General features: G+C 45.4%; 1 protein-coding gene across 5 annotated transcripts in view; it reads left to right on the top strand.

The window, feature by feature from the left end:
- RNF157 (ring finger protein 157) overlaps nucleotides 1-27389 on the top strand; it is a 79549-nt gene that overhangs the window by 43670 nt on the left and 8490 nt on the right. For 3 of the 5 annotated variants that reach the window (XM_072781687.1, XM_072781684.1, XM_072781683.1), the window contains exons 3-17: nucleotides 7755-7843; nucleotides 12753-12899; nucleotides 13359-13476; nucleotides 13924-13990; nucleotides 14277-14320; nucleotides 14678-14725; nucleotides 17007-17078; nucleotides 17581-17740; nucleotides 17887-17999; nucleotides 20543-20781; nucleotides 21520-21628; nucleotides 23241-23352; nucleotides 23799-23986; nucleotides 24265-24330; nucleotides 25572-25620. In XM_072781687.1, the coding sequence (XP_072637788.1) occupies nucleotides 7755-7843; nucleotides 12753-12899; nucleotides 13359-13476; nucleotides 13924-13990; nucleotides 14277-14320; nucleotides 14678-14725; nucleotides 17007-17078; nucleotides 17581-17740; nucleotides 17887-17999; nucleotides 20543-20781; nucleotides 21520-21628; nucleotides 23241-23352; nucleotides 23799-23986; nucleotides 24265-24330; nucleotides 25572-25620 (1621 nt within the window). Of the gene's footprint in view, nucleotides 1-6652; nucleotides 6707-7754; nucleotides 7844-12752; nucleotides 12900-13358; nucleotides 13477-13923; nucleotides 13991-14276; nucleotides 14321-14677; nucleotides 14726-17006; nucleotides 17079-17580; nucleotides 17741-17886; nucleotides 18000-20542; nucleotides 20782-21519; nucleotides 21629-23240; nucleotides 23353-23798; nucleotides 23987-24264; nucleotides 24331-25571; nucleotides 25621-26227; nucleotides 27380-27389 lie in introns of those variants that run through there. The other 2 variants (XM_072781686.1, XM_072781685.1) reach the window with 2 other exon arrangements.

Genomic DNA, 27389 nt, shown 5'->3' with positions numbered 1-27389 from the left:
CTTGGAACTTGGCTATTTATAGTCTCAGAAGGTTTATGATTAGTGCTTGGAGACCTATTTATTCTTCACGAGCTGGAATCACCCTGATAAGGCCTGAAAGATGATCAGAAGCTCAGGTCTTTTTTTTTAAATATTTTATTTATTTATTAATGAGAGACACACAGAGGGGGGTGGGGCAGAGACACAGGCAGAGGGAGAAGCAGGCTCCATGCAGGGAGCCCGACGTGGGACTCAATCCCGGATCTCCAGGATCAGGCCCTGGGCTGAAGGCAGCGCTAAACCGCTGAGCCACCCGGGCTGCCCAGAAGCTCAGGTCTTAATAACATGTGGGAAATCAGTAAAAAGAGGAAGAGCCATAGAGACATAGTTGCTGAGGTTAGGAAAATTAGAGGTGTTAAAGAATGTGGCTGAAGGAGTGGAGATTTGCAAGGATGGGCTGAGGGGTAACAGGTGGCAGACATGGAGAGATGTAGAGATCTCAGGTAGGGAGCCAAGGAAGTGCTGGAACAGGATGCAGGGAAGCCAATGACAAAAATCAACCTTGGAGTCAGACTCTGCACATGGCATATTGTAATATGTGCATCTTGTCTCTGAGATTCACCATCTTAGGACATAAAAGTTATAGTTCTAGCTGCTAGATTTCACTATATAGAGAACTTAAATGAGCTTACGCTTTCATATGAGCCAAATAAAGTAGCTCAGTTGGGTTATATAACCTTGAGTATTTACTGCTACTAAAGGGTGACCAAAGAATAATCAGAGCTCTCAGAAGTTTTGCAGGGCAAGGTGGAGCAAATGTCACCTTGTTAAATTAGCTGCAGAATACAGATCATAATATTAATAACTTAGAAATGAAAGTTACCAAGACATATGCTATAGGTTTTTATTGTATACTAGTTTATTCTCATTCTATGGGATTTCCGAATCTCATGGTTATCTAAAGAAAATAAAATCTCAATAAGGTTACTGATTCAGAATAATGGCTTTCTCCCTAGGGCTATATCTGCAAATAGAGAGCCTAGCCAAAGTGACCAGACCTTACCAGGGCTGAGAATCCTGCAGTCGATTGGCTTGTAAACTTAACTTTCTGTATTTCATACTGTTACTCTGTTTCTCAAGCCAGAGCATATTTTCTTTCCAGGACTATGAGAGGAGACTTAACAACTCTTATAATTAAACTTGGACCTTATTTATGTTGTTTAGAGTCAGTATATTTCAGTGCGAGCCCAGAAAGACAGCTTGCAGTTTTTCAAATTGAAGACTAGCTTATGGTTTTTTGTTTTTGAAATATGGAATGAAGAAGACTTTGTTCCCCTTGCCCGTCTTAGTAATTGGCCTGCTGAAAAATGACTGGAAAACTAACACTTGGTGACATTAGAACATTCATATGCTTCTTTGGGGAAAGAAAAAATATGTGCTGTATATTTTTAAATACCTGTTTCGACGAATACTAGTGCTTGTCTCTCTTGGCACATTCTTTACAGATAGTGTCAGGAATCTCAAACTCTCTTAAATGAAAAGTGGATTCTTATTTGTGTGCTGGGTTGTGGGTCTTCTGACCAGATGAAATCCGGAAGTCAGACGTCTAGAATGGAGTGCTTGTCTGTAAGGAATAGTTTCTCTGACCATTAGTCATTATTTACCAACTTGCTGAAGGAAAAAGATGACTGTGTCGCTTTAATAAAAGTACTTCTTTTTTTCCCTTTTAACCCCCCTTAAAATTAGGTAGTGTTAGGCAAAATCCTTTATATCTAAAAACAGCTCATCCTCAGGAAGGTACTTTTATTTTAGAAGCACAGTATGAGTGGGTTGTGCTTTATCTTGGTCCTGCTGGGGGTGGGGAGAGGGTGCTGTGTCTTGGTGAGAGCTTTCTATCAGTGGGGAACTGAAAGTTGAATAGGTTTCATTTGTCACCAAAGCGGTACATAGCAATGGTCATTGACCTAAATCTGTGTGATTTTATGGTGGATGCTTTATTCTGCAGTGGATTTTTTCATGCTTTTCTTATCACCTATTAGGGTGATTGGAGAGAATTGGTTAATTGGGTATATTCATCCTAGGGTTTAAATATTTTGAAAAAGGTCAACATTAGATGTGATGTCACAGAGCCATGACATTGGCCCTGTGTGCTTCCTGCCAGGGGACCTTGCAGGGGAGTTAACAGACTATAAATAGACTGCCTTCTTGGATTGATTCCTTTGGTAACCAAACCTGAACACCAAGCATCTTTGTGTTAAGGTCATCCTGTGACACCCTCCTAGTGTCTCCCTCACATCTCTATATAAGTGAAAAGAGTGTCTTGCGTGTTGTCAGCTTTGTGATCACCAGTCTTTCTACACTAGTGATTGATTGACTCCCCATGAGGATTGGATGGGAAATGAGTGAAAAGGGGTTTTACTGTTGTAAATATAGCTCATTTGATGTTCTGGTCTGCAGCAGGCACAATACAGTCTGTCTCAGGGCTGCAGCTGGTTAAATAGGCAAATCTGTATTCATTTCACAGCATTCAAGCCGAGACTAAACTGTTCTCCCGACACTGATCTAAGAAAATGTTCTAAAGCATCACCAGTCTAAAAATACCCACTGGTAAGTCTTGGACACACTACACATCTGAGAAGAGGGGAAGTAGAGAAAGCTGAGAAAATAAGCAGACATCAAATAAAAAGGAACTGAAATTTAAATATAAAAGCCCTAAAATCTATAAAAGAAAAGGTTTGTGTGGTGCTGTAAATGAGTTATTCATATGACCCCAGATGTTGGTTTCCATAGTAACTATTATTTGATTCTTTGGCACAAATATTACATGTCTGCTAATGTATAAAATGAGTACTTTTCTATTTTAATTATAGATTCTCTAAAATAATATCCTTTCTCTTTGGAAGCAGAGATTTGGCATTTGGGGCATTTTCTTTCCTAAGTAAAAACTGAATTAGTGCATTTTAATTTGTTTTTCTCCTCCACCCTTCTTTCTCCTGTTTTTTCCCCTTTTTTCCTATTAAGATTCCCTTCAAGGAATGTTCATGGCATCATTATTTCTAATAGTGAAAACTAGAAACAGACCATTAGTGAAAGATTAGTGAATACATAATGGTATGAAGTAGACTTCTCTGAAAAAACAAAAACAAGAACAGGGTTCTTTGGAGACATAATCGATTCCAGGGATTGGAGAAAAACATAAGATTAATGGGAATATCTTGTGGTGCTAGAAAGTAAGAAAGTGCTAAAAAATGATGGAAGCATGCAAAAAGACACAGTAGCCAATGCCAAAGAGCCCCCGACGGCCAAATTTAGGATGCTGTGTGCATATGGCTAGGCCTGAAGCTAATAGCAAATGTTAGCAAATTATATTTTTACAAAAACACTTTTTATTCAAGTTAATTAATTATGTTTCTGAATGACTATAGTCCTTTTTATAGACTACTGGAAATTGCCCAATCATTTGCAACTAAAATAAGATACGACCTCATATGCATTGTGACCATATTTTCTACAACAAAATGTGAGGGCACTCTGTTGGGGTAGTTTAACAAAATGTTTGAAATTAGAATGGTTTAAAATAATCTAGGCTATATGGTTGATATATATATGCACATATATGTGTCTATACATATATTTTGTATGTGTGTGTACACACACAGCCACACTCAGCCACACTTCTTCCGTTCAGTCTAAGCTGGCAGTTCCTCATTTGGTCACTAGGTGGCACTTGGCCAGTGTCAGGCAAGAGTAAAAGGAAACTGATGAGCGCTAGGATAAAAGGCCAAAGAGGAACTTGGTCAGTATTCACTCAGAATCTCGATGGGGAGTTCCCTGGGGCCCATTGAAAGAGTTCATTTGGCTGACCTTTTCTTTACTCCTGCACTAGAGGTGTTTGGGAATTAAATGATTCTGAGATTTGGGCTATTTTCAGTACAGACATGGCAGGTCAGTCCTAAGAGAGTGCTGTACTGAGTCATAGCTCTGGTCCCCCTACAGACAGAACCAGGAGAGGGTGAGCCCAGTCCTTCACTGAATCCCAGGTCCAGCACGGGATTCAGGGCGAAGTGAGAGTGTTGAATGCATGGGTACACATCTTTGTTCTTTGAAAATAGTTTAGAGGAGAAACCACTGTGTTCTAGAAATTATTGTCAATGCCATGCATTTGAGCACCTCGGGCAGCAGGTGAACAGTGGCTGCTTCTGCTGCTGGAAGTGTTCTCTGGCACTGCCTTACCGCGGATGTACGTTCATGCCTTCTGCAGGTGCCATTAGATCTTGCAAACAAAAGGATTTTGTCATGCTGTGCTCCAAGAAAGCTTTTCTCTAAGACCTTAGATACTCCTGTTGAAATTTAAAAGGAGTGTGGCATTAGGTAGCTTTTGTATGTACTGCTGGCTAAGCAAAAGAATATAATCCAGAGTTTCGACTAGCTTCCAGAACCTGAACAGGATTTGATATCTTTTGCAGCAAGTGTTTACGACTGTCAGACTCTACACTCTACTTGGGCTCCTAGAGTTCTCCGGGGCTCAGAGCAGCCTGTAGACTTGCCTCTCACTAGCTGAGACAGCTGCAAGGTAATGAATGTGACTTTGGAGTCAACTCCTGATTCTGGGTTCAAATCCTAATGCTACTACTCAATAGCCCTGGATCTTCAATAATTACACAAATATAATGAATTCAGTTTCTTTATCTGCAAAATAAGGATGTTAATACTGATATTCTTTTTTTTTTAATACTGATACTCTTCATTTGTCTAATCAACCAACATATTTTTTAGTTCCTCAAGGACCTGACAATCTTGTATGCATGTTTTTAGTGTTAAGAATATTAAATACGAATGTATTTATTTATTTATTTTAAAGATTTTATTTATTTATTTATTTATTTATTTATTTATTTGAGAGAGAGCAGATACAGAGGGAGACACAGACTCCCCACTGAGCAGGGAGCCGGACATGGGGCTCAATCCCAGGATCCCAGGATCATAACCTGAGCCAAAGGCAGACTTTTGACTGACTGAGACACCCAGGTGCCCTAAAAGAATGTGTCTAAACTGGAGATGGATGGTGGTGATGGTAGCATGACATATGAATGTACTTAAGGCCACTGAACTCTGTGCTTAAAGTGGTGAGGGTGAAAATTTTTGTATTATGTGTATTTTGCCACAATTGAGTAAAAATTTTTTAGAAATGTTTATCTAAAGAACCCAGCCTGATCCTAGCGCATAGTAGATACTCCGTAAACATCCACTGAGTTAGAGAGTGAGTGGTGACAAGGAAGGGCCAGAGTGTTTCCTCTTAGAGACAAGTACCCTGGCACAACCAGGCCAGTCAATGAGAAGAAATGGCCTTTTCTGTATAGTACAAAACATGCCACCAGGCCCACAGATGGAGGAAGGCTGCCAAGCCTTCTGTAAGGCATATCCTGACTTCTTGCTTCAAGTTCAAGGTGGCCTAATGGAACTCCTTCCCATTTCTCAGATATCATTCTGGAGTACATAACTGAACAGCCTCATGAAGGATCCTAAAAGCAGTTTCTGGAATTCTGTTTCAATTTTCAGAATGAAAACAGGCTTTAGGTAAAGACTAGCAGGCAGAGAATAAAGTTTGGACTGCTCAGGGACTACTGGACCAAACCTTTGAGGTCAGTTCCTTTCTGACAGAGAATTGAGACTCTGGGATTATTCTAAGTGGAAGATGAGGAACACTCATCTTTCTTTTTCATTTTCCTTCTATTTTTCTCTTTGGGGGGAAAAGGGTGAAGAATGAAGGAAGAATTGCCTTTTAAAAAAAAAACTCAGGTAGGAGTTATGGATAACTCCCAAGTACCTGTGCAAATGAATATGATTAACTTTGCTACTCCAGAAAAAAATTTTAATCTCAAAGTCATTTATTTTGGCTTTAGAATAGACTAGCATTTGTGTCGGATTTTCTTGCCTAATTACTTTTTGCTTAAGCTTATTTTAAAATTGTTTTAAATTCCTTTAGTGTGACAGCCTAGGGAAGTAGGGTGTGGGGAAAAGGGCCACAGAGTGGATCTGAACTAGAATTGTAGCTTTCCTATAGAAAAGCCTCCTCATATGCTGCCAGTGGGAGAGCAAAATTGGAATCAGCTTTCTGGAGAACAATTTGGCAAAATATTTTTTAAAGTCTTAAAAATATGCTTACTCTTTGATCCAGTAATTCCGCTTCTAGGAATTTGTCCTAAGGAAGTAATCAAATAAGCACGCAGAAATGTCGGGACAAGGCACTCACCATAACATTTGTATCGGCAAAAAACAAAAGCAAACAACCCCCCCCAAAAAAAAAACCTCAAAAAACAAAAATTTTTAAAAAGAGTAAAACTAATGGAAAACATTGAATACTATGGAATTAATTAAATAAAGTATGCTCCTTTCCTTTCTCCAATGTGTGTAGTCCTATTGCCAGATTGTAGACTCTTGAAACGTTTACCACATCTTTCTAAGTGAGAAAGAACATGAAATAGTGGGCACAGTTTGAAACCGTGCCTAGATACAGAAAAGGGTAGGTGAGTGGATGGATGGATGGATGGATGGATGGATGGATGGATGAGGGGATGGACTCCTATCGGGAGAGACACATTCTGCAGTATTAACTTTGGTATTGCTGAGCGGTGAAATTGTGGCTGATTTGTATTTTTTGTGTGTTTTTCAGATTTTTTGCTCGAACATGTATTGCTTTGTAATTAGAAAAGCCAACGCTCATAAGGTAGACTGAATGTATGTGCTTAAGGGTCACATTCATACAAGGGAATTATCAGCAATCATACTGAATACATAAAATCAGATGTACCATAGGTTAAATTATGTTTCCCAAGAAAAAGAACCATATTCAGCAAAAATCTGTGAAGGCGCAATTAGAGTATCATGTGGGTGTCCTATTTTCTGATCCCAGCACTAGGAGGTAGACTCTTCTAGAGCTAGGAGTACTGCAGTTTTGCCAAGCTACAAAGACTGGTGGGTGGGTTTTCTGTAAATTATGTGTAAAGAATGTTCATTGTCCAGATAACACTAGAACAATACTGGCGGCATTTAAAATCGTTCTTAAGTGTCTGAAAGCCCCCCCCCTACTTAAATTTTGTAATATGTCCCCTTCCCTATCTCATTATCATCATGCAGAACTCCACATCTCAATGGGGATAGAATGAAAACATAAGGGAAACGGCAGACGACCATAAACCTTTGATGACCTCAAAATAGCTCCTGGCTCACATTTTCAAGAACTCTGCTTTATATAACCAGCTGCAGGGAAAATTTGTTCTTCACTGTTTGCAGCCTCAGCTCTGTACACATGATGGGGTTCTCTTTTATTTGCAGTTCCTAAATTCCGAAGACACCATGTGGCTTCACTGAAGGAAAACCCTTGCGGGTCTTGGCTCCCTGTTGTCTCAGGTCAGATGGAAAAGCCTTTTGTGATTAACTCGGCCACAGTGTGTCCTTTGGTATTTGGAACTTCAGTAGGAATTTTTATTAGTTATCCACATTTTGAATGCTGACTCAAATAAGCTGCCTATAATGGAAAAAGCAGATAAATCTAGCCCTCTTGACGCCAAAACGAATCCCCCATTCTGCCACTGGCTGTGACCTTGAGCAAATTCACTTAACGTGTCGGGTCCCAGTGTCCTCACTTAAGAGAGTGTGGTGCCTTCCCATCTAACTTCAGAAGGCTGTTCTTTGTCAGCCATGAAGCTTGGTACCAGCGGGGAACAGTGACTGGTCTCTAAACACACTACCTTCTCCCACTTTGTTTCTGACAGTTTCCCTATGCTGCCCCGCCTCCCCAAGAACCCGTGAAGACTCTGAGAAGCCTGATCAACATCCGGAAGGACACACTAAGACTTGTAAAGTAAGTTCCCACCGGGGCGGAGCTTGGGCCAGGTTCTGGGTACAAGACCCAGAGACATGGGAAGCCGTTCCTGGCAGACCCAGAGTCTGGAGTCTGATCCCCCGGGCCTCAGGGATGTGACCTGCCTTGGCACTGATGGAGCAGCCCCCTGCCACCCCCCCACCCCCCGCCCGTCCATGGAGTTTAGATCTTCCCACATCTAGATTATTCAAAACTTGGCATCTGTGTTTGTGAAGGACTTTTCCCTTTCCTGGAAGCAGTCCTTATTATCCTTGTTTTATGATTTTTTTTTAAAAAAAGAAGAATTATTGAGGGAAAAAGTAAATCTTGCAGACGCTTCAGCAAGCCTAGGGAAAAATGGGATATTTGAAGTTGGAATATAAAGTCCTTATTTTTATTGTTATGTTTACTCATCACCTCATGTGTTCTTCCTCTGAGGAACTTGTGCTTTCAGCTGGTTAGTTAATCATCATCATCAATATTATTATCAACACTTGCGTTCTCTGTGTAGGCTCTAAAATAGTGTAATTTTGACACCGAGGCTGCCCTCCAGATAGTACACCAGTCTGCTAATTGTGCTCATTGGTCCCCTGGGAAGACAGATTTGGCTAGGGCAAATCACAGGTCCCAGATATTTCTAAATGGACAAAGAAGATGACTCTGAGTCCATTTTATGCCTGTATAGGTCAGTTCTATTTGCATTAGGAAGTTTATTTCTCTCTGCACATTGTTTTAATACTTTATTAAGATACAACTTACATACTGTCTGTACAATTCACTCATTTAAAGTGTACAATTCAGTGGTTTTTAGTATATTCAGAGTTGTGCAATCATCACTACCATTGAAATTGAGAACATTTTGGGACACCTGGGTGGCTCAGTGGTTGAGTGTCTGCCTTCAATTCAGGATGTGATCCCGGAGTCCTGGGATTGAGTCCCACGTCAGGCTTCCTGCATGGAGCCTGCTTCTCCCTCTGCCTATGTCTCTGCCTCTCTCTCTATCTCTCTCTCTCTCTCTCTCTCTGTGTCTCTCATAAATAAATAATAAAATCTTAAAAAAAAAAAAAGAAATTGAGAACATTTTTATCACCCCTAAAAGAGATCATAAACTCATTAGTGATGACTCCACATTTTCCCTGAAACCCTCTTCCAGACCTAAGCAATCACTGATTTACTTTCTGTATTTCTTCTTAACTTTTATATTTCATTTGTCAAAGCAGAAGTTTTGGCTGCTTCTCCAACTATTCCCCTAGCCCTGGAGTCTGCTCTGGGGACCAGGAGGCCATGGAGGTGCTCTACCAAGGAGCAGCCTGCAGCTGGCACTAGCCCTCCCTAGGGTAGTTCCCCCTCCCTGGGGCAGTCCCTGTGGCAGCAGAATGGATTGAGGCTCCTGAGGTCACTCTATGCACCTTGTTTCTTTAATCACACATGGCCTGATAGCTATGGCTCAAAGGCCTGAGCTGCAGAGAGGCCCTGGCCCTGGCCTCTGAACCTGGCAGCCTGGCCACAGCTCCAGCAGAGAGCCAGCAGAACCCCACCTGGAAGCCGAAAACAAGCTTGCTTCCCAGCTCTGCAAGCACCATGCTCACATAAGTCCCGAGCTTCAAGTTTCCCATCTGTAGAGAGCAACACCACACTTCACCTTTCATGGCCATGGTCAGAATTCCAACAAGATAATAGGAAAAACACCTGCTATTCAATAACTGTTAGAGTGAATGGTGTTCTTGCTCTGTTTTTCTGAGATTATGGGAATAGGGTAGATTCTGATCCATAGATTTCCAGGTAAAGATGGAGAATTGAACATCTTTTGCTTCCAGCAAAAGCCACTAAAAGCATCAATCCAGAAGAACTGGGGAGATGGGAAAGGAGCTGCACCAATGTGGTTTAGGGACTAGAACAAAGGCAAGTGTTAAATAACCTAGCAGACCCCGGAGTCAGAATCCTGAGCAAGCAGAAGGAAAAGCCAAGAGTCACCCAGTTGAACTGTTGCCCCCAAAGGCTCAGGAATTGGCAGTATCAGGACCTCTGGACGCCGAAGTGGATGGCTAAAATGAAGAGGATTGGCAGGAAGCCTTTTGAGGAGGCCATCAGATCCCCTCCCTTAGGCCGCACAGCCAGAGCTGCCCTCCCCACACCCTGATGGAAGGCTGGCAGATGATTTTCTTTTTTTTTTTTTAAGATTTTCTTTAATTATTCATGAGAGACACACACACAGAGAGAGAGAGAGAGAGAGAGAGAGAGAGAGACAGGCAGAGACACAGGCAGAGGGAGAAGCAGGCTCCATGCAAGGAGCCCAATGTGGGACTCGATCCCGGGACTCCAGGATCACGCCCTGGGCAGAAGGCAGGCGCTAAACCACTGAGCCACCCAGGGATCCCCTGACAGATGAGTTTCAATGGAAAAGTTAAAACAGAGACTCTGGATTTGGGGGACCCAGGTACAGCTAAGGTTGATCTCAGTACTAAAAGGGGGGTACACTAAAAAGCCAGGTACACTGGATGCTGAACCTTCCAGCCTGTCTCCCCAGGCCCTCATCCAAAGAGAGGAACGCTGTCTCTGAGGAATTGGAGCCTCCTAGATGGGAAGACCAAAGAGATGGGCCTTGAAGATTCCTCCAAAGACCCCACGGAAGCCCAGGGTCCCCATACCACACCATGCATGCAGAGTTCCAATCAGGGGTTTTAAATTTCTTTTTTAAAATATTTTATTTTGTTTATTTGGGAGAGAGAGAGAGCATGCAAGCAGGGGGAGGAGTAGAGGGAGAGGGAGAAGGAGACTCCCTGCTGAGTATAGAGCCCAACACAGTGCTCATCCCAGGACCTCAAGATCATGCATGATCTGAAACAAAACCAAGAGTCAGACACTCAAGCGACTGAGCCACCCAATCGACTCTGGGGTTTTAAATTTCTTACATATGAGCAGACAACCAAAGATTCTTAGATGTGTAAGGATGCCTATACATGAAAGATAGTGGCAAGTGGCAGTACAAATCAACAGAGGGAAAAAAGATTCAGAAATTAAGAACATGGTAGCAGAAATGAAAAAGTCAATAGGGTGGAGAAGGAAAAGTTGAAATATTCCAGAAAGTGGGGTGAAAAGGTTGAGATACAGAAAACAGAAAAGGAAAGATAGAATAGAGTACCTATGTACAAAGCCCCACATCCAACTAATGATTCTAGAAAGAGAACAGAGAATATAGAAGGAAGGAAGTCATCATTAATGACATAACTAATTTTAAGAAAATTTCCCAGAACCAGAGGGCCTGAGGTTCTAAATTGCAAGGACCACTGGAATGCCCACCTCAATGGATAAGGTGGACATCTTACATCAAAGGAAAACAGGACCAGCAATTGGAATAGCTTCTTGAGAGCAACACTAGAAGCTGAGAGATAATGTAGCAGTACTTTCAAATGGCCTTTTAGAAGTATTTATAACCTGGAACTCTTTACTCAACCAAACTTTCAATGCAGTGTGACTATAGAATAAAATCTCTCAAAAAATTTATCCCTCCAACACATCCTTTTCCAGGAGGCTAGTGGAAGGGGGGCCCAGCCACAATGAAAGTGTATCATGAGGAAGAAGACAGGAGATGCAGGAAAGAGGTAGGACTCCCCAGGGTAACAGGAGAGGGTGGCTCTGGGCGGCTGTGTGCAGGGAGAGAGTGCCTGGGGTCTGGAGGGGACCTCTGCAAGAAGACTAAATGTACAGAGCACCCAGAGCCTCTAAACACAGAGAGATTTAACCAGCCAACTGAGGGCTAGGGTTTGGATCAGTGAGAAAGGACACAGAAAACTGAGCAACTGAGAAAGGAAATGAGCATAAACTCCCAAGAAAAACTGATGTAGGAAAATAAAAATAATCAGAGATTACTCTGTGGCTAAGCTGGGAATCACATTAATATAATCGCAGTAATGCAGACACAAACATGAACTACCAGAATCATAATGTAGCTCATGATTCGCTGGGGTGGGGTGGGGTGGGGTGGGGTGGGGGGTAGTTATATGAGGCAGCATGGTGAAAGAGAAAGAAATCTTGGCTCCCATGGTAGAAAGTCAGTGGATAATGCCTGAAACGGAAAAGTCAAGAATCATCCAAGCATGTTCTATAGAAACATGCAGGTAAATGCCAAAATGAGCAGCTAAAAGAGGTAAAGATGGTCTCTGAAGAGGAGGAAGAGGAAGGGGCCTGCTGGTTTTGTGACAAGCCTTGTGGAAACTAGGTAAACTATGATTAGTAACTCTGATTATGGGGGGGGGGAAGCAAGGTCTGACCAATGTACAAGTGTTCATTGTAGCTCCTCGAAGTTATCAGATACCACCTAAATGCTCCACAACAGTGGTCCTGAGGTATTTGGCCATCATTTGGAATGAAGATGTAGGCCTAAGCCTGTGGCCATGGAGAGAAGCTCACAATGAATCAAGTTAGAAAAAGGAGAGAGAGAGAGGGCACTTGGGTGGCTCATTTGGTTAAGTGTCTGCCTTCCGCCCAGGGCGTAATCTCTGAATCCTGGGCTCGAGCCTCATGTTGGGCCCCCTGCTCAACAGGGCGTTTGCTTCTCTCTCTGTCTCTCCCTCTGCCCCTCCTTCCTGCTCATTCTCATTCTTTTTCTCAAATAAATTTTAAAAATCTTTTTTTTTTAATAGAGATATGGTACGCCGGGGTGGCTCAGCCATTGAACATCTGCCTTTGGCTCAGGGCATGATTCAGGGTCCTGGAATCAAGTCCCACACCTGACTCCCTGCAGGGAGCCTGCTTCTCTCTCTGCCTGTGCCTCTGCGTCTCTCTCTCTCTCTCTCTCTCTCTCTCTGTCTCTCATGAATGAACAAATAAAATCTTAAAAATCTTAAAAGATGAATTTAAAAATACTGATTTGCAGTCCCCAAAATGCTGAGTCTTTGTGGTTCTCTAGGTGTGCCGAGGAAGTGAAGACCCCTGGAGAAGAGGCCAGCAGAGCTAAAGTCCACTACAACGTGGAGTTCACCTTTGACACTGATGCTCGGGTGGCCATCACCATCTACTATCAGGCCACGGAAGAGTTCCAGAATGGGATTGCCAGGTAAGAACAAGAGCCCAGGGGAGCCACATCCTTCCCAGATGCGTGAGAGTCCACGCCTTCCACACTCACCCATGGAAGAAAACCTTTTTTACCACCAGGTGAGATCTGGCTCCTGAATTTGGATTTTCTTCTGCAGACCCCCACCTCCTCACCTTTCCCCTTCAAATCGTGCCATCTTGTGCTGTGGCAGATGGCAGCAGAACCTTTCATTTCATCGAGATACTATTTAAAAAAAAATCTATTAAGCTACGTTTCTGTGGATATATGGATTGAATAGATAAGTTTAGCGGCCTGACCAAGCAAGAGCAAAGGAAACGGATTATAAAGGAAATATTTTCTTTCCTTTTCTTCTCTATACCTAGAGCCTGTTGATATTGGGACCAGGCATGGGACAGAGGAAACGGCCCATCCATCTGGACTAGATGCTGACTTTTGCTTTGCTTCCCTTTTGCTCAACAGCTACATCCCCAGAGACAACAGCCTCCAGTCAGAGACGGTGCACTACAAGCGAGGGGTGTGTCAGCAGTTCTGCTTGCCCTCCCACACCGTGGACCCCTCGGAGTGGGCAGAGGAGGAGGTGAGCTGCCCCTGGACGAGGTGACAGGCTGCTGGGAGGAAGCGCAGGAGCAGGTTCCTCATGGAGACCTAGAGTGGCCTAGGGCCTCATCAGGACTGCGGCCACCAGTGCCCGGGCTGCCTGGATGCTTGGAGGCCATGCTCCCCTTCGTGCCCTTAAGCAGATGGACCTAATGTTCATTTTTCTGTTCCCAAGTAGCCCATTCACCTCAGATACTTGGAGAAAGCTGTGTTCAAAGAAATGAACCTGCAAGTTAGAGGGCTTTATAGCCACGAGGCTTTAGAAACGGTGGCATCCATTAAACAGACTTAGTTGGTCACGAGGTTGATGAGTGAGAGCAGAGATGAAATTAATGCTTCTTGACGACACCTCCCTCTCTGGTGGACTATTGTGCCATTTCAACATGTTAAGTCTTTTTTCTTTTTTATCCCTCTTCTTTGTCTTCAGCTTGGCTTTGATCTGGACCGAGAGGTTTACCCTTTAGTGGTCCACGCCGTGGTGGATGAAGGAGATGGTAATGGCACCTTCTGTCTTCTTTTGCTGTACACGTTGCCCTTTTGTGGTGCACAGGCCTGGCAGCCACTGTGGCCCTGGACCAACATGCCCTCTCTGTGGGGTCCCAGCAGGCAGTCTCCTCAGACTGACTAGAGCAGCACTGGGTTACAGAATTCACCCCTTCTCCTGACAGCCCAGAGCGTTAGTTTGCCAGTTGCAGGGAATCCGGGAAGGTAAATGGGCATCATGGTGTGATGTTGGGCTCTCCTTTTCATCCGTATGCCTTTATTTTTTTGTTTTTTCAGAGTATTTTGGCCATTGCCATGTACTGCTGGGCACTTTTGAAAAGGTGAGTAACTTTACAGGGCCTTACTTTATTACATTTAACTGTGCGGGGCCATGTGCAGTCCTGTTTGCTGGCTGCCTGAGCACAGCAGGATGAGTCCGGCTCAGAGGCCAGGGTCCCCTGTGGGGGGCTCCTTCCGTTTGGGTCTAGTTCCAGCCCTGCTGCCAACTTGCATAACCTGCAGCTCCCAAAGCCTTGGTTTCCTCTTCTTAACGTGGAAGGGTCCGACTGGGTACTTGGAAGGCCCCGCGGGTATGAGGAGTCTGTAATCGCCTGCAAGTGTAATTGAGAGGAGTAACGAGAACACCTGGTGCCTTATTGCCCCTCCTTCCTGGTCATAACTGTCCTTTTTCATTTCAGCACACTGATGGAACCTTCTGTGTCAAGCCCCTCAAACAGAAACAAGTGGTAAGTATTTGATGGCCAGGGGTCTTTGGCGTCCCCCCCACCCTTCTTTTTTTTTTTTTTTATCTTTTTTTTCCCTTTTGCTAAGCACCCTTCTTTCTCTTCCATCCCCCTTTTTTTAAATCAAAGAAAAGTAAAAAAAAAAAAAAAAAAAAGTGGTTTTGTGTGTTAGAGACTCTGTGGGTGGCCTGAAAGGAATACTGATTTTTGGTGTCTTTATTGTTCCAGAATTGTTGGTGTTGAGACAGCCACTATCTGAGCAAAGGACTTGAGAAATGAAAGGACAAGATTTGTCTCTTGACATTAGGTTTAGGGAGAGCTTCTTTTATTCAAAATGCCAGGGTGAGAAACATTCCAAACTAAAGGATAAAGTGTTGGGGTCCAATTCAGAGCCAATTAGGGCCCTTGGCTTAATTCATCCCACTACTGCTTTTCTAACATCCCAGGTTTGCTGGCCATCTGCCCTCTTCCAGAATGACCAGCAAGTTATGCATATGTCTGCTTGAAGTCCTAACCCCTGCTGTGTGCCAGCCCTTTTTTCCCACTCTTGCAGGGGTGGGAGCAGAGTCATGGAGAGTGAGGAGGGAAGAGTAGTGCCAGTGGCATTGGTAGGCCCCCCTGCAGATGGGTGATAGATGTCTGAAATTCTGGATTATTCATTCATTGGAGTTAAGTGCTCTCCCCTCTTCATGAGGTCAGTAGCAGTCAATAACACCTTAGTATAAATTTGTTGATAATATCCTTTCCAATCTAATCAATCAGTAGGTTGAAATAAGTTGTAAGAGGGAGGGTAACCCAGGTGGCTCAGCGGTTTTGCGCCGCCTTCAGCCCAGGGCGTGATCCTGGAGACCCATGATCGAGTCCCACGTTGGGCTCCCTGCGTGGAGCCTGCTTCTCCCTCTGCCTGTGTCTCTGCCTCTCTCTCTCTCTCTCTCTGTGTCTCTCATGAATAAATAAATAAAATCTTAAAAAATTTGTAAGAAGCAGAGGAGGAAACACATCCTGAGCCCAGGGAAGGCCAGGCCTTGGTGAGTTGTCTTGTGGGGAGGCCTCATTCTCTAGGACAACTAGATAGTATGGAAACGGTTTATCTATTTTCCTATTGCTCAATTGGCATTAGTAACACAGTCTGTCAAGCTGGATCGTGAGATATGAAATCAGTGACAGGCTAGGTCTTAGGGGAGGGGACCAGTGAGACAGGTGAAGCAGAAGGTGGAAGGGGCTCCCGCAAAGAAACAGGAAAGGCCCAGTGTAGGGCAAGTGGGCATTAAAGTTGGGATTTTAAGGAATACGGCCAGGAGGGGTCCCTGGCTGTGTGGGCAGTGGGGTGCCTCGTGCAGGTGGAGGGGCTTAGTCGGCCTCCCATTCAAGGTCCTACTGTCCCTCTTTACTTGTAGTGTGTTCCCCTCTTTCCCCTGCCTGTTTCTTCTCCTCTCTTTTTCTTTTCCATTCCTTTATTAATTTTTTTTAAAGATTGATTTATTTATGCAGTGCCAGGGTGGATCAGTCAGTTAAGCATCAGCTCTTGATTTCAGTTCAGGGTCTTGGGATCAAATCCACATCGGGCTCCGTGCACAGTGTGGAGTCTGCTGGAGATTCTCTCCCTCTTCCTCTGCCCTTCCTGCTGTTTGTGCTCACTCTTTCTAAAAATAATTAATCTTTAAAGAAAAATAAAATATTTTTTAAAAAGGTTTATGTATTTACTTTAGAGAAAGAGAGAGCAAGGTGGGGAGGGACAGAGGGAGAGGGAGAGAGAAACTTTAGCAGGCTGTTGGCTCAGCACGGAGCCCCGTGCAGGGCTGGATCTCACTACCCTGAGATCAAGACCTGAGCCAAAACCCAGAGTCAGATGCTTGACTGACTGAGTCACCCAGGAACCCCTCCATTCCTTTATTTTTGTAAGGTCCACACTTAACTTCTATTACATAGTTAATGCTCTTATTTTGATGCATATTCCTCTATCGTTTTGCTGGTCTGTGCCTTTCTTAACTATGCTTTCTTAACTATCTGTAACCGTGAGCGGCAGTACACGTTGTACTGTGAACTTTTATGTTCCCTTTTGGGTATAATGGTGGGTGAATTAAACATTTGATTTTCTACACCCCTCCCCACCCCCGTCAAAGAGAAAACATAAGTAAATAAAAGCATCCTTTATTTGTCTAGGCCTTTGATTTTTTTCATTGTGAATCAGTAGTCCTTGGTTACCAGAGAAGGTTGAGGGGCGAGTTCCCACTTTCTCTGGGGTGAATCAGTCTGCCCTTGAACTTTGCTGTTTGCTCTTCAGGTAGATGGCGTCAGCTACCTCCTTCAGGAGATCTATGGAATTGAAAACAAGTACAACACACAAGATTCTAAGGCAAGTTCTATCCAAAATTCTGAATGTGCTTTTCCCGGGAGGCAGAGGGAGAAATGCTCCGATAAAGCTAGGATCTAGGGAATTAGCCTGCCAAACTCTGGTATCAGTTTGGTCGAAGAGGGTATTTTCTTCCTCATTCCAGATGCTTATGCTTATATCACTTTGGAAATGAAAAGCATTGGCAGGTTTGGATTAATTTCTCTGAGAGCCCTGGCCACTCGGTTACCCGGTAGGGTTCTCACTTGGCCCCTGCCCTTCCCTGTGTGATCTCCCTGTGTTTCGCCCCAACACTCTGAGCCCCCACAGATAAGCTGGAGATAAACAGCTCCCAGAATGAGGGAAACCGAGTATGCGAATTCACTTGCTAAACTGTAAAGTCCAAAGTGAGTGTCAGATTTTGTTCTTCCTACTTGTCTCAGCTCTTGGGGCAAGCTGCTTATAAAGAAAATAGAGGACGCTGGGGTGTTTGTATCACTGGCTACATTTCTGTCTCCTGGGACAGGTGGCTGAGGATGAAGTAAGCGATAACAGTGCTGAGTGTGTGGTGTGTCTCTCAGATGTGCGGGACACCTTGATCCTGCCCTGTCGCCACCTCTGCCTCTGTAACACGTGCGCTGACACGCTGCGCTACCAGGCAAACAACTGCCCCATCTGCCGACTGCGTGAGTCCCAGAGCCTCAGGCCCAGACCCCACGGGAGGGTCTGCAGGCTGACTGGCACCGGGAGGGGGGCTGTGGTTTCTGCCTGGGCTCTTGTTCACCCTGACTTTGGCATCAGGGTGGTCTGATGACCCTTTTCCTCCTTCTAGCCTTTCGGGCACTGCTTCAGATCCGGGCCATGAGGAAAAAATTGGGCCCCTTGTCTCCCACCAGCTTTAACCCCATCATCTCATCCCAGACGTCTGACTCGGAAGAGCATTCGGTAAGTTGGGCTGAGCACCGGGACTGCCCAGGAAGCAAGCGCTCTGGTCTCCTTGCTGGCTTTTTGCACCTTTCATCCTTCTTTACCTGACTTTGCAACAAGTAATTAAACCTTGGCACGCTGCAGTATTTAGTAAGCTGGCTGAGGTCATGTTGTATTAAAACCAACCAGCATTACAACGGAAAATTGGATACTGATCATTAAATTCCTCTTTTCCTCCCTGGGAATTCAGCATTGGCATCCAGTTAATATTTACCCCGCCTGGAATAGTCAGTCCCCTCGCAGCTTCATCTCAGTGGGCACTCCCCCCAAGCAGGAACAAGGGGTGATTATTTTGTATTTGAATACAATGTACTGTGTTTATCTGAGTCCTGGAAAAGGTAAGTAACTTTTTCTTTACCCTGTTTCATGGCTCCGGCCACAGGGAATCAAGTGGATGACATAGTTCACTTCCGTGTTCTGGTGCAAGTGATCGTGCTCAGTGCAGCCTCCAAGCTCTGTGGTCGTAGCGCCTCCGCCTTCAGATCCACACACTAGTAGAGGAGGGCCGTCATTCTGCATGTGGTATTAGCATAATTAGTTAGCTATTTAGGGAGGAAAAATCAGCTTAGCACTCACTCCATACCAGATTAACAAATAAATTCCAGATGGAGTAACTAGTTAACTATATTAAAGCAAAGCAAACCAAACATTAAAGACAGAATAAATTCTAGACGATTCTTTAGTTGACTTTCAATGGGAGAGGATTCTCTAAGCTTAAAAGCAGAGGGACATTACTAAAAAAATGTGTAGATTTTACCACATAAAAAACTTTAAAATTCAGATGTATAAAGATTAAAATTAAAAGGCAAACAACAAATCATTTAAAGAAAAAATATCTTCACATTTATATCAGAGGAAAGGCTTTGCCTTTCTTTGCCATGGCTCCTATGAATCAAACAGAAAATAGACAAAGGATACTTTTAAAAATTCTCAGAAGAGGCTGCTTAGCGGGTTAAACAATTTTTTTTTAAGTTAACCACATTAAAAACCCACAATATGCAAATTAAAATGAGATACCATTTTTCACCTTTCAGATTCTAAAGCTTTTTAAAGGAGACTCCATGAAGGGTACCTGGTGGTGCAGTTAGTTAAGCATTGCCTCTTGGTTTCAGCTCAGATCAAGATCTTGGGGTCATGAGACAGAGCCTTGCATTGAGCTCAGCGCTGAGCACAGTGTCTGCTTCAGATTCTCTCTCTCTTCCTCCCGCTCTGCTCCTTCCCTGGTTCACTTATACACAGGTGCTCACTCTGTCTCTCAAATAAATAAAATCTTAAAAAGAGAGAGACTCTATGCTGGCAGAGAAGCAGTTAAAATAGGTTCTTTGTACTACTTATAGGATTGTTGGAGAAACAAAACAGAGTAGTTATATACATCAAGAGCCTTAAGAACATTTATCTCTGGTAATCTAAGATCTAAGAATTTATTATATTTATTTTTAAAGATTTTATTTATTTATTCACAAGAGACACAGAAAGAGAGAGAGAGAGAGAGAGAGGGTCCAAGGGAGAAGCAGACTCCGTGTAGGGAGCCTGACATGGGACTCCATCCCAGGTCTCCAGGATCAAACCTTGGGCTGAAGGTGGTGCTAAACCTCTGAGCCACCCGGGCTGCCCAGATCTAAGAATTTAATACCAAGAAGACAATCTGAAAAAAAAAGAAAAGGTTTGTGGGAGCATCTGTCTACTTGCTAGATGGATGTTGCCCAATTCACGAATCATTTAGTAAAACCAATTAAATCTTCAAAAAAAAAAATAAAGATTCATACACAAGGATGTTCTTCAAAATGTGGTCTACAGTAGGAAATGTTGGATGCAGCTAAATCCCCAGCACAAGTAGAGTAAGTAGGAAACATGGACTCTATGAAAAGGGGACATGTATGAAAGGAAATACTTAGTTTGCTGACATAAGCAGGAAATAAAATTGTTATTTACAGAGTACAAGTGTGTAAATTGAACAGGGAAAAAAGTTGGAAGAACACATACCAAAATGGTAATAAAAGTTTTACTTTGATTATTGATTATTTCCACCCCTACCCCCCTTTTCTACCTTTAATATTTTTTACCTTTAAGTCTTTTGAAAGTTTCCTATAATGAACACATATTTCCATTTTAGTTAGAAAAATAAATATTACGAGGAAGAAGTTTATCTGTAGGGATGCCTGGGTGGCTCAGTGGTTGAGCATCTGCCTTCTGGCTCGGGGCATGATCCAGGATCCCCTGCAAGGAGCCTGCTTCTCCCTCTGCCTCTGTCTCTGCCTCTCTCTCTCTGTGTCTCTCATGAATAAATAAATAAATCTCTAAAAAAAAGTTCATCTATAAGTGGAATCTAGGACTATGTGTTTCTTTGACATTTTATTATCCTTTGGCTTATTTTACAGAAGCTCTTCTTGCCGGATCAGATGTAAAAGAAAACATTTTTTCAGATTAGAGTAGGAAACATGATCGTGCCATAAAACAAAGAGTACTTAATTAATGTTTCAACCTGTCTCTGATTCCCCCAGTCCTCAGAGAACATTCCACCAGGTTATGAAGTGGTGTCTCTTCTGGAAGCTCTCAATGGGCCCCTCACCCCATCCCCAGCGGTCCCTGCACTCCACGTGCTTGGAGACGGCCACCTCTCAGGAATGCTGCCCTCCTATGGCAGCGATGGCCACCTGCCCCCGGTCAGGACGCTCTCCCCGCTCGACCGCCTGTCTGATTGCAGCAGCCAAGGAATCAAACTCAAAAAGAGTCTCTCTAAGTGAGTGGTTGGTGTTCAACAGTGTTTACCCTGGGTTCCCTGATGATATGCTTTTCTTCTGTCTTTCGCCTCCTCGCTACTGGCTCACGTACTGGCTCACGTCCTGGGTCACTGGAGCAGTGTAGACCCTCCAGGCTGTTCCCAGCTTGGTTTCACTGAAGACCTGGGGCTACCCCTCAGGCAGGAGGCTATCCCATCCTTTAGGAGGGGGAGATAAGGTGGCATGTGGGTACTTCGGAGAATCCAGGCAGGAAAATCGCAGGTGTTCTTGGGTGGGGGGACGGGGTGGGGAAGAGGACATCCCTGGGATCAGGGAAGCCCGTGGTGGGCACCGCTTAGTCTAAAAACTGAAGGAACCCTGTGCTCTGTACCTGTACCTCTTATGCATTGAAACCCAATTGGGCACAAGTCCTGAAAAGCTTTCTGTGGCAGAGTTAAGGAGCATGTTTTATAGGTAAAAATATTGAGACCCTAAAACTGTCAGTGGTTTTTCCCCCAGTCCAGACCCAAGGTATTGAAGGAGTTCAAGGCAAAACTGCGATTTTCTGACCCCCAGAAAAGCTCACTCCCTCCTTAGTGTTCTTTCTCAACACGCCCTCCTTCAGAAGACCTGGGTGTCCCCCACCCAGCCCTCTGGGTCCTCTTCCTCCTGTGAGAGCAGGCTAATGAGAGTGCAGGCCGGTTCAGTTCTTTACAGGGATACTGGCTTCAGATGCTCCTCTCCCTGGACTTCTGCAGGTCTGTTTCCCAGAATTCTTCTGTGTTGCATGAAGAGGACGATGAGCGTTCTTGCAGTGAGTCAGACACCCAGCTCTCTCAGAGGCCATCAGCCCAGCATCTGGAAGAGGTAATCTCAGTCTCCATTTCTCGGACGTTGGATGGCAGGTACTTTTGTCTCGCCAGCCTCTCCAGGTCCATCTGCTTTCATTCGCTCCTCAGGTACTATGGAACATTCTTTGAGACAGGAGCCAAAGCTTCATTCCATTCATCCTTTCAACAATATATTGAGCCTATGTTATGTGCCAGGCACTGTTCTGTACGCCGAGAACAGTGGCAGAACTGTCTCTGTATGGCAGTTAGCCAGGTAGATTGGAAAAGGCAAAGATGATAAAGTGGTCCCTGACCTTGGGAGCTCGGGGTCTAGCTGAGGACCAGACATACATACAACTAACAGCACTATGTCTAGCACACAGTTGTTGTTCAGTATGTATTTGTTGGATGAATGAATGATTCTTTTTTTACTTTTAAGATTTATTTATTTATTTGTGTGAGAGAGAGCGAGAGTGCTCAAATGGGGGGAGGAGCAGAGGGAAAGAATCTCAGGCAGGCTCCCTGGAGAGCATAGAGCCTAATGCAGCACCTGATTCCATGACCCATGAGGTCATGACCTGAGCCGAAACCAAGCGTGGATGCCTAACCAACTGAGCCACCCAGGCATCCCTGAATGAATGAATCTTAGCTATAGAGAATGAATGAATATTAACTGTAGAGAACTGCCCCCACAAAAGGACAGTACGGTGCTGTGGCAGAGACATGAGAGATTATGTTATGTAGTGAAAACCAGGGAAGTGTGGTGGAGGAGTAGCATTTGAGCTGGATCTTGGCTTTTTTTAGACTTGTAGAAAAAAGTGAGAGAAGCATTCCAGGTGGTGAAGCAGTCCGTGCAAAGGCACAGAGCAGAAGCTGGGGCTCTGAGCAGACCAGTGGTATGCAAGAGTGTTGCCCACAAAGGCCCATATGACACGGTTGCAGCATGGTCCCCCAGAGAGCATCTGAGGCCTCAGGATGGCTCCGCTGGCCCAGGCAGGTGGGAGTGCCTGAACTCTCTGGGGCGCCTCGTCAGCTCAGTTGGTGGAGCTTGTGACGCTTGATCTCAGGGTCATGAGTTCGAGCCCCATGTTGGGTGTGGAACCTACTTAAAAAAAAAAAAACTCATGGAGAAAAGGGTATGGGGACAGAATCCCCATCTGCCTGGGAGAGGTGAGGATACTGGCCCAGGTGGCCGATAGCTGGGTGTCAGGAGTGGGTCATGAGGCAAAGGTAGTGTTTGTGTGAGGTCCATAGAGCTGGGACTAACCCGATATCCAAGTTAGAGACGCCTTGCAGGCAGTGAGGCCTCTGCTGGTTTTGTGTTCTTCAGAAGGAAAGTGGTTTATAATCCTGGGAAACCCGGGGTGGTTCCCGTGTCACAGCTGCTGGGTGACCTGTGTCACCTGAGCTGCAGTCTTTGTGTGGCCCTAGCAGATGCTGAGCCTCAGGCAGGATGTGCTGACTGAAGTTTTCACCTCCCCTGGGAGGCAGCCATTCCGGGCCAGGGCTGCAGAGGAGGGAAGACAAAAGAGAAACCGTCCCTGCTCTGCACGCAACCTCCTGACAATGGGGCCCAGGGCCCTCCCAGTGTCCTCCGCCTCCTCCTTACCCAGTCCCCTGCCCTTACACCTTCCTCTGCTTCCCTCCAGGAATGTGATGTAACCCCAGAAAGTGAAAATCTTACCCTGTCATCCTCGGGAGCTATTGACCAGTCGTCTTGCACAGGGACGCCTCTCTCTTCCACAATTTCCTCCCCAGAAGGTACATGAGGGAGCAGGAACCATTGCAGGTTCTTCTGCTCAGCCTAGTCCGCGGCACTCCTGATAGCTCCTGTGGGCAGACTTGGGACCAGCAGGTCAATACCGAAGCTGCATGAAAACCAGGCCCCTCTCAGAGGCCAGGGGGTCCTGCTGACAGCTGGGGGGAGGGCTCATCTCACCCCCCCACCCCGGCCCTGCCACCATGGGTTCCTTCAATGCTGGGTCAGGGACAAGCAGATTCTTGCTCCCTGGATTGAGTTCTGAGCCCTAAAATGTAAAGGAGCAGAACCTTGGAAAAATTTAAACCTAGACCTTTATTGGTGAGGCTGTGGTGAGGCCACTCTGGTCCTTACTGCGTGAGCACGGGGAGGTTGCTCTGCTCCTCGGTCAGCTCAGAGAAGCCATACCTGACCTCCCGGCTCCTTCCTTCTGCCCCTGACTCCACAGACCCTGCCAGCAGCAGCCTGGCCCAGTCAGTCATGTCCATGGTGTCCTCCCAGAGCCAGCACTCCCAGATCAGCACCGACACAGTCTCCTCCATGTCTGGCTCCTACATCGCCCCTGGCACTGAAGAAGAGGGAGAGGCCCTCCCTTCACCCCAGGCCGCCAGCAGGGCCCCCTCAGAAGAAGCAGAGGTAAGGGAGGAGCACAGTGATTGTCCTTGCTGCTTTGTGCGCTGCACATGCATCCAAAGTAGCTCAACCTAAGGTCTGCCGGGGATACTGCCAAGACCCCTGCTGTGCCCAGAAATGCCCTGGAAAACAAGGTAGGGCCATTGAATCAAAGACTCCCTCACGTCTGACTCCTGTTTGGTGCCACTTCTGTCCCAAGGACTTGGTTTGGATTTGCTGCCCTGTGGGCTGGGTAGGAGAGCAGTGATGTCTGTGCCTTGATTTCTGTTGCTCTTCGGCAGGTGACACCAGCAGCATCTCCAGACAGCAACTTCGTTGGCCTCGCCGCTGAAGAGCAGGATGCAGAGGTACCACCAACGGCGGGCGCAGGGCTCCCTCCCATCAGAGGGGCTGTTGGCACTGGCGGGGGACGCAGTAGGCTGGGGTCTGTTCTGGAAGAAGCCTTCCAAGGTGGTGTGCTTGGCTCAGTTAGGGGCGGGCTGTGGTATAGAGGGAAGAGTAGCCATGCACTCTGGTTGGTGGATGGTCCCTTAGCCCATCGTATTGGTCACTGCGTAAAAGGTGTGGAGTGAGTCCTAGAGGGAGCTCTTCCCATCCAGACCCTAGACTTGAGAATGTGATCATCCTTCGTTCACTTCGCATTTACCCAGAAGGACTGCGTCACAGGCACCTCCTGGCACTGGAAGACATAAAGACCCCAGTGACTTGGTTTTGGCCTCCGCATCCCCCTGACTATATATACTCATCCAGGGGCACCTGGCTGGCTCAGTCAGAAGAGCATACAACTCTTAATCTCAGGGTTGTCAGTTCAGGCCCCACGTTGGATATAGAGATTACTAAAAAAATAAATAAACTATATACTCATCCAGGAGCTCCATGGCAGGATTACAAGTCAGCATGAGGATGCCCTGGTGGAGATGTTCAGGAAATGCATGAAATGCTCAGGTCACAAGGAGGGCACTAGAACTTTTTCTTTTCTTTCTTTCTTTCTTTTTTCTTTTTTTTTTTTTAAGATTTTATTTATTTATTCATGAGAGACACAGAGAGAGAGGCAGAGACACAGGCAGAGGGAGAAGCAGACTCCATGCAGGGAGCCTGATGTGGGACTTGATCCCGGGACTTCAGGATCAGGCCCTGGGCCAAAGTCGGTGCTAAACCGCTGAGCCACCCAGGCTGCCCCACTAGAACTTTTTCTTGAGCATGATGCTCTCATGGGAGTATCTGGAGAGAGTTTGGGATGCTAAGGAATTTCTGGAAGTTTTATGATCATACTAGCTGCTTTTTCATTTGACATTTATTTCCACCTTCAAGAAACAGTATGAGATAAACTCTTGCCAAAGCTATTCCTGAAATTCCCTGGGTACGTCTGTAACAGGCCTCAGACCTGGTCCCTATGGGCAGACCATGCCTCCCCAAGCAAAATCTGTATCTTCCAGGCCTCCTAGGCTTCTCAAACACAATGGACAATGTATACTATTGACGAAGGCCCCAGCGTGAGATACCATTAGCCCAGTTACTTCTGTCTTTAACTGATCAATATATTCATTTTACTGTTTTTATAACTCATAGCACCTTCCTTCTGTCCTAGGGAAATGATGTTATAGAGGAAGAGGATGGATCACCCACACAAGAAGATGGTAAAAGACCTGGTCCTTTGCTCCCTCTTATTAGATTTCTTTCCTGGGTATTCTTTAATGGGTAGAGAAAGGGGTACCAGTTATGACTTGGTGGCACTACTCAGTTGTGTGGCTGTTGGGGAAAGATTGTCTTCTTGATGGACTATCAGAGCAGGCAGGGTATCTGAGGACCACAGTGGGTCTTCCTGGCTCTCTCAAGGCCTCAGCGCCAAGGATGTATGATGAAGCTGCTGCAGAAGGCACACAGGGAACTCTGTATTTGCGTGGACTAGGTTCTGAAGTTTCTTGGGCAACCCCCATCACCTTCCTTCCCGCTTCTGCTTTTCAACTGAATCCCTCAGAGCTGCTCTTGGCAGCTTTGATGTTTAGCAGCAGCAGCAGCAGCAAAAACAATTTTCTCCACTTGGGAGAAAGGACTGTTAGGCATTGGTTTGGTTTTGCTTTAGCAAAGATGGCAGCTGATGTTTCAGTAGCAGAGGGACCACAGGGGCCAGCGGCCACAGAGAAGGTGCAAGAAAGAGACATCAGCCGCTCAGCATAGACAGATGTTGGTAGGCTATTGTAATGACTTTCTTTGCTGTAACTCAGGCCTCCGTTATATCTTCAGATGGAAATGTTTTGTCTCCAGGAAGGCTGGGACAGAAGGGATGATCTACAGAGCAAGGAAGGAGGGAAGTGGAGTTGGGGCTGGGAGAGCCCCCCTGGGAATGAAACACCACGTGCTCCAGGAGCCAGCATCTCTGCCCTGTGCTGCTCTGAGGTGCCTCTCGTAGAAGGACACCTCCAAAGCAGACCTGGACCCCAGCCTGGATGAAGATGTCATCCTAGTTGCTTCTGCTTTAGCGCTGGCCGTTGCTTGGGGAGTTCAGGGGTGTGCATGCTGGCCTGACCACTCTCACCTGACCCAGTAGCCCTGAAGGAAGGCCTGGCCACCAAGGCTGTGTCTCTGCCACACTTGCACGCCAGCCCAAGACAGGGCCGGGTGCTTCATTGACTCGGTTGATGCCTTCAGTGCTCGGGGTTCCCAAGTCACCCTCTGTGATTGCTTCCCCCCCCATAGAATGTTTGCTTCTGAAAAATGCAGGGTGGCGGGCAGTTTCTGCCTGACATTCCATAGCCCTCACGATGGATTTATGTTTTTTCCTCTCCCTTTCATCAAGAGAAAACCAGAGGTGTGGGGGAAGCTAGAAAAAAATAACATCTGAAACCTTCCCCTTCCCCTTCCATGTCTGTAGGTTTCTGCTCAGACCCTTAAAACATACTTGAAGTAACAAACTAAGTTTCATAGGAAAATAACACATAATTTTGTGAACGTGGTGATCCTGAATAATATGCAAAATTATGGAACCTGAGACCTTTAGTTTTTGTTTTATGTATCTATCATTTTACAGAGCCTCGTGGTCATAAACACCCAATGTGCCCTGGCAGACCCAGGCAGGAGCAGAGGCAGCCTCAGTGGCAGCTCTCTCTCACATCCCCCAGCCGCGCCCCATGCACCATGCGGCTCCCTGTTGGGCCCACACCCTCCCTGGTGGTCCCCACACCAGCTGGGAAGGGGCCAGTTCAAGAGACAGGGCAGCACAGGGCAAGAACACAGACAGGCCCACACAGTTTGATTCAGTTCGATTTCTTTATTGTCCACTCTTTACCCACTTAATTACTGTCTTTTCTTTAACATATGATTTGATTTTTTTGTCTCCATCCTTAAGATTTTTTTTTTTAAGGACAGCAAAGTAGAGAAAAATATAGCCAGCCCCTCTCTAACTGCG

The sequence above is a fragment of the Canis lupus genome, chromosome 16, assembly GCF_048164855.1.
Source record: "Canis lupus baileyi chromosome 16, mCanLup2.hap1, whole genome shotgun sequence".
Classification (NCBI taxonomy): domain Eukaryota; kingdom Metazoa; phylum Chordata; class Mammalia; order Carnivora; family Canidae; genus Canis; species Canis lupus.
Note: the sequence above shows the minus strand (reverse complement) of the source record. Positions and strands in the feature narration are given on the sequence as shown.